This window comes from Triturus cristatus, chromosome 4_1, assembly GCF_964204655.1.
Source record: "Triturus cristatus chromosome 4_1, aTriCri1.1, whole genome shotgun sequence".
Taxonomy (NCBI): Eukaryota; Metazoa; Chordata; class Amphibia; order Caudata; family Salamandridae; genus Triturus; species Triturus cristatus.
In genome coordinates this window covers 1191991893-1192005961 of record NC_140585.1, presented here as the reverse complement: position 1 = coordinate 1192005961, position 14069 = coordinate 1191991893, and the positions used below count along the sequence as shown (strand labels likewise).

Sequence of the window (14069 nt, the reverse complement as noted above, 5' to 3'; positions counted from 1 at the left end):
TCCACTGATCGCATTACAAGAGCCAAAAGAATCTCCACCCAAATGCCAAATTATGATCCATCATCGCAATGTCCCTGCCCTAATAGAAGCTTCTGTGAACATAGTAGACAAAACATAACATCTTAAGTTCATCAAGCGATCACAGTTGACGAAGACTTAACTTTACACCTGTGGAGGCCAGGAACTATTACTGGTGGGTGGCACATATGAAAGAGAAATACAGTGTGAGAAACACGAGATAAAGGCAACATTCTGTGGGACCGACTGGTAAGGGGTCAATGCAGACATAGTAGTCAGTCGCAGCATGGCAAGGTGCTACAATTTGAGCTAAGTGTAAGAATGTGTGAGATAGAAGACTATATGCATAAATTCAGCCACACATACACTGGTTTAGGCTACTTTCAGAGTTAGCCAGTAGACCTTCACATCAACCTCCCTATTTGGCCGGCGGGTCTGACATTTCAGCACAACCTATTGCACATATGCCTGCAAGTAGAAGAACTAAGAAAGCTAGACGAGGAAGGAGTTATAGAAAAGGTTGATGGCCTCGGGAAAATAGGTACCCACAATGGCCATCAAGAACAGAGCATCAGAACTAAGCACTGTCATTGGCCATTTGGTCAAATGGGATAAAAAAAAAAAAAATCTCCAGGGTCTGCGTTTCCAAATAGTCCTCAACCTTAGATGGCAGTGATTCTGATGGCACGGCCAAGTGGTTGCTCTTCCCAGAGAGAATTTATTGTGTTGTGAGCCCGCTTCAGAATACAGGGTCAGATGTACAAAGAGTAGGAATAGCGATTTCCAAATGGAGATTTTATACCAAATTGCTTTTTGGAAACCTCTATTCCTTATGTATGAAACTTTTTGTTTCATACTTGCAATTCCTAATCGGTCGCAAACCAACCTACCACATGAATATTAATGTGGAAGGTCGCCGTTTAAGACCCATTAGGAAGGTCTGTCATCACAGGGATGGTGGCCAGCTGAGGTCAGCAGACCACCAAATCTATGACTGCCTTTGAATAAAGGTTTTTTTTGCTTTCCTTAAAGGAAAACAGGATGCGTTTCAACAATTATTTTTTTTTCTCCAACATTCACAAAGGGGAAGAAGTTCAATGGGGGCCCCATCCAATTTGCGAAAAGCCTTTCCACCAACTTTGACTTGGTGATAAAATATCAAGGTTTTGCGTCCGCATTTCGGTCGCAAAACCTTTATAAATAACTCTGGATATAACTATTTGGAAGGGAAACCCTAAAAACTCCCCTTTCAAATAGCATTTTCTACATGCAAATGGGTGTTTGTACATCTGGAAAAACATTTTTTACAGTTGCAAATGGAGAGAGCGATTTTGCGATTCAGGCCATTTGCGCCATTAAAAATGCTTTGTACATATGGCCCACATTGTATATTTTCAGTGCATTTAGGTGAAGTGGCAAGCGTTGGAAACTTCCATAGCTGAAACGTACCCCTAGACCAGGCACTGTGTCAGTTGCTGGTTACTGGACAATGCAGGATGTGTGGCAGATACTGAAATTTACCGTTATTGATTCAAAGCGTAAGACTATTTCCTTCTGTTTGGATACCAGTACTGTTCATTTTCTAAACTTGTCTCAAAAGATGCAATAGCAAGCACTCAAGCCATACACCAGTAGGTGGTATAGGAATTAGAACTCAAATAAAGTACAAAAAGTAATCACACTCGACAGGCTCAAACCCAAGCGAGTTTTATCATTTAAGATGGCTAGTGGAGTGGGATTTAGAATGACCCCATAACAATGTGTTACCCTAACAAGTCTTATGAAGTTTCAGAGCGTGCAGTGACTCAGCTGCCTTCACTTTACGTATATTTTAGTCAACGCTGCCACATAATTTGGTCCTCGCTTGTCGCATAATTCCAGTGGCACTGATCATATAGCACCTGCGGGAGACATGCTCCAACCAATGGGTAATGTCTTATCTTTTTAAGAGGCTAAGCCAATGTCATTCCCAGTTGGTCGCTTCCTCCCTTGCAGGTGAGCTCCTCCACACCAGCAAGCTGTGTCGGACTCCCATCCCACACCTGTCTCCTCCTCCGTTTTCTCGTAGTGCTGCACTCAGCTACGGCGGTATAATGTTCCCCCTTTCACGCCACCAAGCTTATTACCTCCTTCAAGTTCTGGTAGCCTTCGCCAGATCTGTAGATGTGTCCCTCGCCTGCTCGCACGCCTGTCTCCTCCCCCCTAAACTAGTCTCTACTTCTTTGCTTGCTGTTTTCCTCCACTGGTCTCTGTCTAACTTAGAGATAGTTATATCCTAACAAACCTATGGCATACATGTCAACATTTTAGAAGAGGGAAGAGATTTAAAACAAAAAATAATAATCCGGGGAATGTATTTTCCCCATTGATTTCAATTGAAGGGGAGGCAATTTCAGGTGGGAGATTGGCAAAATGAGATCATTTTTTGGCTGGAAAATCGGGAGTCGCCCGCCTGACGCGGGGCTATGGGCATGTACGCTATGATGCTTCTCTTTACCGTTCAAGATACATTCTCTATCTGTCGCAGTTGCATTCTCTCTCACCTGCAGGTGGTTTTGCCTACACCACCTTTGCCACCCACAAAAATCCATTTCAGGGAACGTTGGTCAATGATGTTACTCAGTGTGGGCTCCAGGGGCTCCACGTCAGGGGCATCTTCGAACTCATCCTCCAGCGGGGCTGCCATCTTGGGAGTGGCTCACGTGACTACACTGCCATCTTGAGAAGGGCACACGTGACCGTGACGAGCGACTGAGGAGTCACTCATGGGTTAAATGCGGCCATTTGGGAAAAGGTGAACCTCCGATTACCGGGTGCTGTCGAAGCCGCAAAGCAATCAGCGGCGGCCATATTAGAAAAGGTTTCCTAAACGGAAGAGACCAATCAGGCTTGTGGGGGTGTTTCCGACCAATCACGTGGAGCTAGGTTTGTAACTGTGGCTGAGGCTTATCGTAGCTGGAGCATCTTATGAGTGGTCCGCATGAGGTTATGTGGAATGGATGGCTGTCTATAAAGGTCAGGTTGACCAGATTTTATAAATCAACAAAAACCGGGATAGTCCACGAAAAAAGAGAAGTAGCCCTAGAATGCAGCAGCGACTGAGGGGCACAGAAATACTTCATTAACAGCGCTGAGCAACATAAGAAAGACGGACAGTATGGCACAAGAGGGAATGAAATGCAACTTTAATACACAGTGTTATATGTGTTAACTACTTTGTTTTACTGATAACGGTTAATAATTAATTCTGCACCAAAATACACAAAAACTTGCCGCCTTCTGTTATGCACCAAGCCTCTGAAAACCAGGACATCTGCTGAAACATGCAGAGAAATTTAGCTAGAAAACAGGACTGTGCAAGGAAATCCAGGCCGCTGGGTAATGCTAACAATAATGAATGCACTTACTGCCATAGAAGGACTATTCTGGGATATGCCACAAATCTAAATGTTAGACAAAATCAGTTCAGTTCAGTTAATCTTTATTTCGATGGTTAAAAATCATCATAAAAATCCATATTATATAAAAAACAGAACACATAATTTTTACATTTCTGATATAGATTAACATAAAAGCAACCACCAAACAAGCTGGTACAATTCATATAATAAAGCTGTAGTATTACATACATAGTTGCTTAGTCATTGTGTTCCTTAATCTTACTACTACTTTTAAAAAGCTTATTACTGAACATAAAGTGCGCATATCATTTGCTCTTTGGAGGAACAGTAATGCAGATTTAGCCTGACGAAATTTTCCATTTCTTAAAATGTCAACCAAGAACATGCGCCGAGGGGTACAATAAAATGGGCACAATAATACAAAATGAAGGGTGTCCTGCGGAGACTTACTGTCGCAGCCGCAGGCACCCTTCTGCTCAATAGTTACAGTAAAACCAGATGGATAAGATAAAATATTAGGTAACAAATTGAGCCTAAAACGACACATTAAAAACCTGTCCTGCTGGTTATACATCAGAAATAAGTAGGGTTCCATGCCCTCCCCATTTTTAACCAGACAATGAGCTGCTACTGAACATTTTAATGTTAATGCTTTGGTTGCTCTAACCATTTCCAATTTTTCCAGCAGCATTTTTTTAATTTGTGGTTTGCTGGTCCTGGAGATTGTACATGGCTTACTAAAGAGGGTATGCTGGTCTATAGCCTCTAATGTTATTTTAACATATTTCAGCCATGGGATTTGCATCCCCTTATCCCTTTGCAAACAGTCCGTAACAATTTCTCTGCTTAGTTCCGCCTCAGGATTGGCCCAAATACTGAGCCAAGCCATGACCGGCCTAATCATCACCTGGTCTGTGATATATGGTATCCCAAGTTCTGAATGTGCAATTTCCGCTGGAATAGACTGTGGGATCTTTAGGATTCTGCGGAGAAATTTATCTTCCTCTTGCTGTAAATGTTTAGCATCCCTAAAGCCCCACACCTCGGCTCCATACAATGCCTTAGCGGTACTTATTGAGCTATATAGGATCATTATTTGTTCTGGGGACCAACGTCCCAACCTATGAGCAAAATTTAATATTGCACCATTTGAGGAGACCAATCTAGTGCAATGTTCCTCAATCAGTGAATCAAACTGGATCTTGCCGTCAAATAAAAGGCCTAAATAGGGAAAGGTACTTACAGTGCCCATTATGTGGGTCCCTGTTTTAAACACAGATTTCTTAGTGAGCTTTTTGCCTGCAACCATCGCAAATGATTTGCTCAAATTCACTGACAGGTCTAAATTGTCCATGAATTTTACAAATCCATTGATGAGTGATTGGAGACTTCGTGGGGTTTGTGCAAGCAGGACCGCGTCATCCGCGTACAGAAGTACCGGAATTTGACGCTTCCCTACTTTGGGGCAATCTACAGTCTGAGCAATAAGGCTTGTCTCTAAATCATTGATATACAATGAGAACAAAAAGGGAGCGAGAATACACCCCTGCCTTACTCCACTTGTACATGGGAATGAGTCAGTTCGCCCCCCCTCCGTGCTAAAGTGAACCCTGGCTGTAGTATTCCAATGCAACTCTCTCAAAATGTTTATAAGGCCCGGGTCTATTCCCAAATTATTTATCATTGCCCACAATTTGTTTCTGTTCACATTATCAAAGGCCGCCGCCAGATCCATAAAACCCATGTAAATGGGGCCGTTGCTTGCTTTAGTGTACTTAGCAACCAGTAAATATAGATTTAGACATTGGTCACTAGTCGATTTTCCCGCTCTGAACCCATACTGTGTATCGGCTATTGTGTGATGCTCTTCAGTCCAGGTTATAAGACGATTCAAAACCACCCGCCCAAGTATTTTGGCTGATACATCAATTAGCGATATCGGTCTATAGCATTGAGGATTGTCCCTATTCCCTTTCTTAAAGATAGGGACAATGAATGCGGTGGACCAAGATCTCGGGAGTCCTGATTTAATAGCCGCATTTAACACCCTCGTTAAAATTGGCGCCCACAGGTCGATGTTACTTCGGTATAAGTCTGGGGGAGTGCCATCGGGCCCTGGAGCTTTATTCGGTGTCAACCCTTGAATTGCCTTCATGATCTCTGTTAGTGTGAAGTCCATTTCCAAACTCCTTATGCCATCCCAACCCCCTTCTTGTTTTGTGTCTTTAGAGTGGTTATAAAGACCCTCAAAATGAGTCACCCATTGCTGAGGGAGGATATTTGAACTAAGAACCGGCGCACTACTATCCTGGAAACAGGGCCTATTAATAATCCTCCAAAATTCTGTAAAATCCCTGTTTTCTCCTGCTTCTCTTAGATCAGTCCAGACTTCTGCTTGCAGAGTAGCCTTTCTTTCTTTTATCTTAATTTTGTAAATTTGTCTATACTTGGCCACTCCAGTCTTATCCCTAGGGTTAGCTTTGAGGCTTGATTTTAGGTTTCTTAATGCTCTGGAACAGTTAGTATCAAACCATCTTGGCTGTGTGCCTAACTTTCTAGGACCTTTTGCTTCTAATAGTTTTTCGGCCAATTTTGTCAATTCCCCAAAGGCCACAACTAAGTCAACTCCCCCTATCTTAAGATCTAAACAGTCTTCAACACACTTTTTACCCTTTACAAGCAGTGTGGTATAAAATTCCTGGGCATTGATTTTTGCCCACCTTAAACGCCTCCCCTGGTCTGTTGGCCGTAGAGTAATATCCACTTGTTTGTTCATTTCTAGGTGGCCCTTATAGAATAATTCTATAACCAAGGGATTGTGATCACTAAAGGTACTCCATTTGGTACTAACCTCTGTGATCCAATGTTTTGCAAAGGGAGATATCAGTATATAATCTATAATAGAGGAGCATCCTCTTCCTTTAAAAGTTGGCACAAGAGTGCCCTCTGCGCCTGGGACTACCAAATCAATAGTGTGTACTAATGTATGAGTACCAATTAATTTAGTTAATGTTGAGCCCTCAGTGCTGTGCTCAAAGTGTGGCCCCTTCGTGACCGGGCAGAGATCCCAGTCTGCAGTTACCGGTAACAAATTTGGGCAGAGATGACAATTTAAATCTCCCATTAGTAACACAAATGGTTCCCCCCCCCCCCCCTTTCCTTCGATCGGCTTCTTGGTTCAGTCTGGCATCTAATTCCTGCAGAGCAGCATTCCTACCGTTTAAAGAGCCTGAGTTATAAATATTAAATAACTGTACTCTCAGCCCTTGTCCTTGGAATGTTACTGCTTGAAGGGTGTGTGATGTCCAAGATGGCAAAATCCATTTTCCCTTAAGGTTAATATCCACATACAGTATTAACCCTCCCCTTACCCTTCCTGCCCTGCTCTCCTGGGCTGGGACAAAAAAACACTTATAGCCCTCCAAATGATAAAGATCGGACTTAACCGCCCAGGTCTCCTGTAGAGCTAATATATGAAAGCCACATAGTTGATTCCTCCAATCTACATTTTCAAATTTTCCAGCTAGGCCTGCTATGTTCCAGGAGGCTATATTCACCCGTCCCCCGACGCCCTCACCACATTTAGACCCTGGGCATTTGGCCTAACTACATCCCTCCTCATTGTCATGGGCTCCTGTTTCTCCCCGTCCTGCTTTAACGGGGTAACTTCCAGCCCATTCAGCTTATGACTTCCCCGAGATGGTTGTTCGCTAATATCTGTGGACATCCTTCTTTCCATCCCCTCCTGGTGTACCTCTAATTTGGGTAGTCAATAATTTTCATCCAAAGACTGAAGGGGACTGAATCTATTCGTCCACTGTAGGCCACCCTGATTTACTAATGGCAGGCCACTGTATTCAGATATCCTTGCCCTATATCCGTCTACTCCTCTATCCTTTCTTCCCTGAATGTAAGTTGAGGGGTAGGCGACACAGTTTCTAGGATAGAAGTACCCTAGTGACATAGATCGTATAGTACTGGTTGCATTCCTGTTATGGTTACCCAGTATATACTCCACTAGGTTCGGATTCCTAAAGTTTGCAATAATGCAATCCCCTTCAATATCTTTCCTTCTGCTTCCCAACCAGGCTACTCTCCTAACATGTATAATTTCTCCAGTTTCCTGCCCTTGTAATGGTCTATGTATGTTCAACCAGTTGATAATCTTGTTTTTGAGTTCCGTGTATGACTCTTTCTGACCCATCCTAAATTCAGGTACCCCAGTAAATACCACAACATAGGGACTTGCTTGAGGAGGTAAATTTACCCATGGGAGGGGGAGTGGGTTCTGTCCATATGCTCCTGTCCTGCCTGGTCATTATCATTCTGACTGTGAATGGGCAAATTCCCTGTCTGAGTCTGAGTAGTATTGGGCTGCACATGGCTTTTATGGCTATCATAATTCCCACCTTTTTGGATACTTCTATCCTCCGAATTAGCTGAGACTTTAGGTAATGCATGGACTTGTACAATAGTACAATTAGCAGGAATTGGCCGTGATAAGGTAGTCACTAATGGTGTAGGATTTCCACTGAGGTTGGAATTTGTAGACTCCTTCATCTTAGCCTGTTTTTGTAATTCATTAGCAATTTTATCTAATTTACTAACTAATGATTTTATTTGGGTAGTAATGAAAGCCTCAAGATGTTTTTGGAGGTCAGCAATTATAGAATGCAGCCACCCTGGCGGAATTAAGGGACCTAGTACTTCTACTTCCACAACCTCATCGTCTATTGTGTGTGTCTTGCCACCCCCACTAGTTGGTTTCAGTTTTCTGGTATGTATGTTCTTTGCACCCCGTCTGTTAGTTCTAGTTCGGATTCTGGCTGTTCTTTTTCCAGCCCTATCGGGGGGTAGCCCAATGTCTGTTACCCGTTGGCCACAGGGGACAGCTTCAAATGAAGCATCAAGACTGTTATTTTGTAAGCTTTCACAGAGGTTTATATCTGCAATTTGTGAGGGTATGGTTTGTATAGGTGTGTGGGAAGTATTTATGGGTGTCATCGATAAGCGTCTCTGTGTGCGCTCAATCTCTCCATTGACAGCCCCAATAACCTTCCTTAACATTAAATCTATTGCAGTTGGTGGTGCTGTGTATCCTACTGGGGTATTAGTGTCAAGTCCTATTTGTGTGGAAATAAGTGGAGTACATGGTTTCCTCTTGGTAGATCGCGTTTTTGGTTTAGTAGCCATAGTGCAATTAATATTCCCTACCTCCTAGTGCGCTCACAACGGGATGGCTAGGTAATATTAGTCAACCTAACTTTGTCGAACACAGTTTAGATCAATTACAATCCCTTACGTGAGAAGTCTATTGTCCATTGTATACGTGTATTGTACATTGTCCACAATTCGCAATTAAGAAGTTGTGACTTGATAGGTCAAACACGGTTATTCTACAGTACCTGGATCAACATCCAAGGGGGGTGGCCCAGCCCAGCCTACTCCGGCCACAGAGGGCCTGCCCTTTGCCCGGGCTTAGCCCGGCGCTGCCCGCGCGCTGTTCCCGCGACGCGGGAGGTGAGCTGGGATTTAAAGCGCCTCCAGGTGCGTGAGCTACGTTTCCGGGTTCCGCCTTCCGGCGCTTAGGAGCCTGGGAAATGGAGTCCCCTCCGCACGGCGGCCGCGGTGTTTGGAAATGCGGCGGCGGGAGGGAGAGAGGGCAACAGCAAACAGGACGGCCACAGAAGAACACAGGTAGGTTCTAAGTCCCAGAGATAGCCTCAGACCAGCTTAGGCGCCTGCTCCACCGGAGGTGAGCTGGGATTTAAAGCGCCTCCAGGCGCGTGAGCTACGTTTCCGGGTTCCGCCTTCCGGCGCTCAGGAGCCTGGGAAATGGAGTCCCCTCCGCACGGCGGCCGCGGTGTTTGGAAATGCGGCGGCGGGAGGGAGAGAGGGCAACAGCAACCAGGACGGCCACAGAAGAACACAGGTAGGTTAAAAGTCCCAGAGATAGCCACAGACCAGCTTAGGCTTATTCACTCATTAGTCTCTGATGGCTTGTTTGACAGCAAGAGGTCTCAGCTGATCAAATGGGAGAAGAAATCCAGGCAAGAGGAGAAGAGAGGAAAAAATTAAATTGAAGACTTTTCTCCCCCGCTGTTCTGCAAACCTTTATTCCAGATACGTCCTCCGGATCCAGGCTTTTGTTTTTCCAGCTGGGTCGGCAGTAGACCAACCAGAAGGGCTCCCCAGCAGGGTCTCAACGTGTAGCGCACACCTGAGAGCTCGTAGTGGCTTCCCCAGCAACCGACCCGGCTCGTAGCACTACCCTGCTACTGTGGTTCAGCCTGTTTACAGTCAGTTTCAGGCATGCGGAGCAAGTAACAGTAAGATCGCTGCCGCGGGCCGCAGCGTGATGCCCCGCGGGAGCCGCGAACAAGAATCCTCCGAAGAAGTCCGGCGGCCAGCCTCATACGGAGCAGCTAGTACGAACATCAGGCAACTCCATTGCAGGGGGAGGGACTAGAGACAAAGTCTGCATTTTAGGGTTTACGCCATTTTGTTGAACTTTAATGTTATAGTGGTTTTAATGAAGATGCATACTTGTATTAATATGCCTTGATTAACATAATGAAACTGAGACTGTAATAAGTGAATAGAACAGAGACCAGTTGGATTTCCATGTAGGCTTATTGTAGATTTTGAAGATCAGGAATCACAACATTGAGTACTATAGAATTAGATGTAAAGTAGGTCTTCTTTTCAGAGCGAGCCCCACCAGGAGCAGCGTCTTTGCTGCTCAGCCCATCCTCTCAACTGACACTCCACACACAGACATACCAGCATTCTGTTACTTCACTGCACATACCAACATTCCAAGAACATCCACACTGGCTGAGCAGCAAGGCAGAGAGGCATGAATGGTGTATTACATCAAAGAACAGTATACTACACACCTTCCCCCATTAATGAACAGCAAAAAGGATAAAACAAAAGTAAGCATAGTAATAGCAAAAGTTAAAATACGCAATCAATCCAAAAGGAATGTATTGAATTAATAAACGACACACCACACCTCTTCCCCCCCCTTTTACAAGCAAAAGAAGAATGGACGTAAGAAAAGCAATAGGTAAAACAATAAATCTTGAATTAAGAAAGTGAAAGAAACAAATTAGAGCAAGGAATACACAAAGAAGAGAATGTTAGAAAAAGATCTCCCACTGTATGCTCAGGAAAACTAAAACAAACAGAAGAAAACAAGAACTTGACATCTAAGTCACCAGCAGGACACACCAGTTGGCCAGACTAGTATGGAAGTGGTAAAAAGAGAACGTCAACCAATGAAAAATTAGCACAAGACAAAGACAAGAAAAAGAGATATAACGCAAGACTCTCTAACTCACACCCGCAAGAAAAAGATTGGGTATGCTCCAACATACAATTCTTGAAAGAAGAAAACTAGAGAGGAGAAAAAGAGGTGAAGACTACACCCTGTTGAATTTTAAAATAAATCCAACATGACAGTAAGTATTTGAGAAATCACGCACAGGTACCATGTGATAAGTGAAAACGCACTCTGTCAAAACAGTAGAACCCAAGAACAGGGGATTTTAAAATATAGGTGACGTAACCACACAAATGAATGTCACATAACCAGTAGACTATTACAATGCATAACTTAAATAAGGTGACGTATCCACGCATAAGTGGAGGTCACATAGCCGGTAGACCATTCCAATGCATAACTTGAATAAGGTGACGTATCCACGCATAAGTGGAGGTCACATAGCCACATAGGCTACAATAAACCTACATGGAAATCCAACTGGTCTCTGTTCTATTGACTTATTACAGAGACTTCAGTCTTTTCGTAAATATACCACTTTTTCTCTCTTCTATGTGTCAACTCCTCTCTTTAACAGGCCCTCTTTCCAGGATGACTAAAAGGTGGGTCATGTCTCTCCTGTCTTGAAAACACATTCTTTCGACCCAGAGAACATGAACGACCACCGTCCAGTCGCCACACTTCCATTTTTAAGCAAAGTGTTTGAAAGTTGGGTTGCTTCCCAGCTCACTTCACACGTTCAAACAAACAACCCCCTAGACTCTCTCCCATCAGGTTTCCTTCAGGGCCACAGTACAGAAACTATGATCCTACAAATAGTCGCTGACTCCCTTAGAATCCTCGAGTCCAGGAACTCCTGCCTCCTGGTCCTACTAGACTTGTCTGCTGCATTAGACACTGTCAACCATCTGGACCACCTTCGCAATCTTGAACAGCGCATGGGCTGTGGAGGCACAGTCCTCCATTGGTTCTTCTCTTACATCCAACTGCTCCCGAAATGTGAAATGGACAATGCGTCCTCGAGACCAGTCAATGCACATCAAGGGGTCCCTCAAGGCTCGGTCCTCTCCCCAACCCTCTTTAACCTGTACCTAGAACCACTATGAGTGATTCTTAGATACGCTGGGATTCTCTTCCCCCTCTACGCTGATGACACTCAAATATACATGAAAATCTCTTCCCCTGAAGACCTTGCCCTCCTTTCAATCGCCCTCCTTTCAATCACACTCCTTAAGATTCAAAACTGGATGTCTAACCATCATCTAAAACTCAGCCCAACTAAAACATAATTTATTTTTGATCTCACCACTGAAAGCAAAAACCCCAGTGCAGGAATGAATGGCCATCTTTCCTGTCCTAGATGGCTGCCCTGCCATTGTTCAGAGTGCTAGATCCCTTGGTATCACCCTTGACAATCATCTATATCTCTACAGCCACATTAAAACCTTGACCAAAAGCGCACAACACCAACTCAAGCAGCTGTGAGGCACCAGACAACGGATCCCAGAGCAAAACCTCAAAACAGTGGTGCAGTCTCTCGTCCTCTCCAGATTAGATTTAGAAATTTCCCTTCTAGGAATTCACAAAGTTAATCTAGGCCCACTGAGAGCAACTCTACATGCAGCAGTGCGCTTTGTGCTAGGTCTCAAGAAATGTGACCACATTTCCCCGGCCCTGCTAATCCTCCAATGAAGCTCGGCCCAATTCAAAGCCGCCTGCATTACCCACAGATCACTGCACTCCTCTTCACCCTCCTATCTAAGTGATAAACTGAACATCTGGAGCAAATAGGGATTTCAGAAATGCATAAACCATGATCCTGGAACCCCCCCACCTTTAGTCGAGAACGGTACATGAGCCAGTCATTCTCTGGTAGTGCCACAAGAATCTGGAACTCCTTACCTCCATCCCTTCACCTTACAACCTGCATAGCCACCTTCAAACAGGACCTCAATCTCCTCCTATTTGACAGACATCTGGGTCAAGCACCCTCAACCATATCTAAGTACTCTATCCAGGAGATGAGCTACCTTCATTGTCTTCATTGTGTGTCCCAAACATCTTAATCAATGCTTGAACCGTGTACATCCCTGTCCAATGGCTGCTTTTGTCCTGGTCGCAGCTACTAATGCAATATGTCTGAACTTAAAATTGTAACTGTAACTTGCTGTACCTTTGTATCATGCTACGGTTGTAAAGCGCTCTGATGCCGTCGAGTCATGTCCACTCTATATAAAATTGCAACCAAAAAATGTGCTCCTTAGCCTCACAAATGCAGACTATGAGAGAATCTTCTTGCAGGCGATTTCCTCTTTCCTTAAAAAAGTGAATTTTTTTTGCCAGCGCGCAAATACTTGTCAGTCGGGGAGCTAAGATACAGAGGTTCAGACACAAATATAGCACAAGATTTCTCTAAATACTGCTGCGGGACGCAGTAGATTGAGTCCATCCCTTAAAATTGGATATCATCAATATTAAAAAAAAAAGATGCTTCCTAGTCCTCCACTTCTAGGCCCAGACAGTGCTTAAGAATAACCAAAGGGTAGCTTTGGCTGCTGAAACATTATTTGTTAGAAGGCTGGGGTTAAAGGGAGAGGATGTGACGTTACAGCCAGAGTTGCACACTTCAGAACTGGGGAACCAGGTTTGGGGCTTGACGTCGGCTCAACATCCTGTGGTTCTGGGCAAATCACTTAATTTGCCTATGCCAAAAAGAAATAATTTGACCTTGTGCAATGTAACCGGTGTTCATGTAAAGCACTCCAATGCACTTGGGTCAAATTCATACTATTTAAAACTGCAAAACAAAAAAAGAGAAGAGAGAGACCTTCCTGAACAACCAAAAACACACACATGTCCCTCAATCACCTACCATGCTAGTAATCTGATTTCTTGCTCCTCATAAAGGTTTCTCACATATGGACAAACAAACCAATAGGAAGCGTTGACATAAACTACAAAGTGGTTGAGGAAGCGCCATGCCCCCTGTTGTAAATAACCGCTTTGTAGTTCAACGCTTCCTGTCCATTTGCTTGTTAATTTGTGAGAAACCTTTATCACCTTGGCTTTAGGCTGGAGATGGAGGGGTCATGTTGGACCTGGCCCTGTCTGTGTGGTTTCCCCCCAAACGTTTTGCTTTCACTTCTCCTGTTTTCCTCCATTCATTTTTGTTAGAACTCAGTGCACTTTACCCCTGTCAACCAAAGCTAAAGTGTTTGTGCTCCCTCCTTTAAACATGGTATAATTGGCTTACACCCAATTTGGCACATTTGATTTACTTGTAAGACCTCAGTAAAGTGGTACTACATGTACTCAGGACCTGTAAATTAAATGCTACTAGTGGGTCTGCAGTACTTGTTGTG

The 14069-nt window shown here is 44.0% G+C and overlaps 1 protein-coding gene across 1 annotated transcript in view; it reads right to left on the bottom strand.

Annotated features, from left to right (window-relative positions):
- The window catches only part of GET3 (guided entry of tail-anchored proteins factor 3, ATPase), a 43858-nt gene extending 41118 nt beyond the window's left edge, over positions 1-2740 (bottom strand). Inside the window, exon 1 of the mRNA XM_085654466.1 lies at positions 2562-2740. Within this exon, the coding sequence (XP_085510592.1) occupies positions 2562-2704 (143 nt within the window). The 5' untranslated portion in view covers positions 2705-2740. The remainder of the gene's footprint in view (positions 1-2561) is intronic.
- Positions 2741-14069: the final 11329 nt, after the last annotated feature.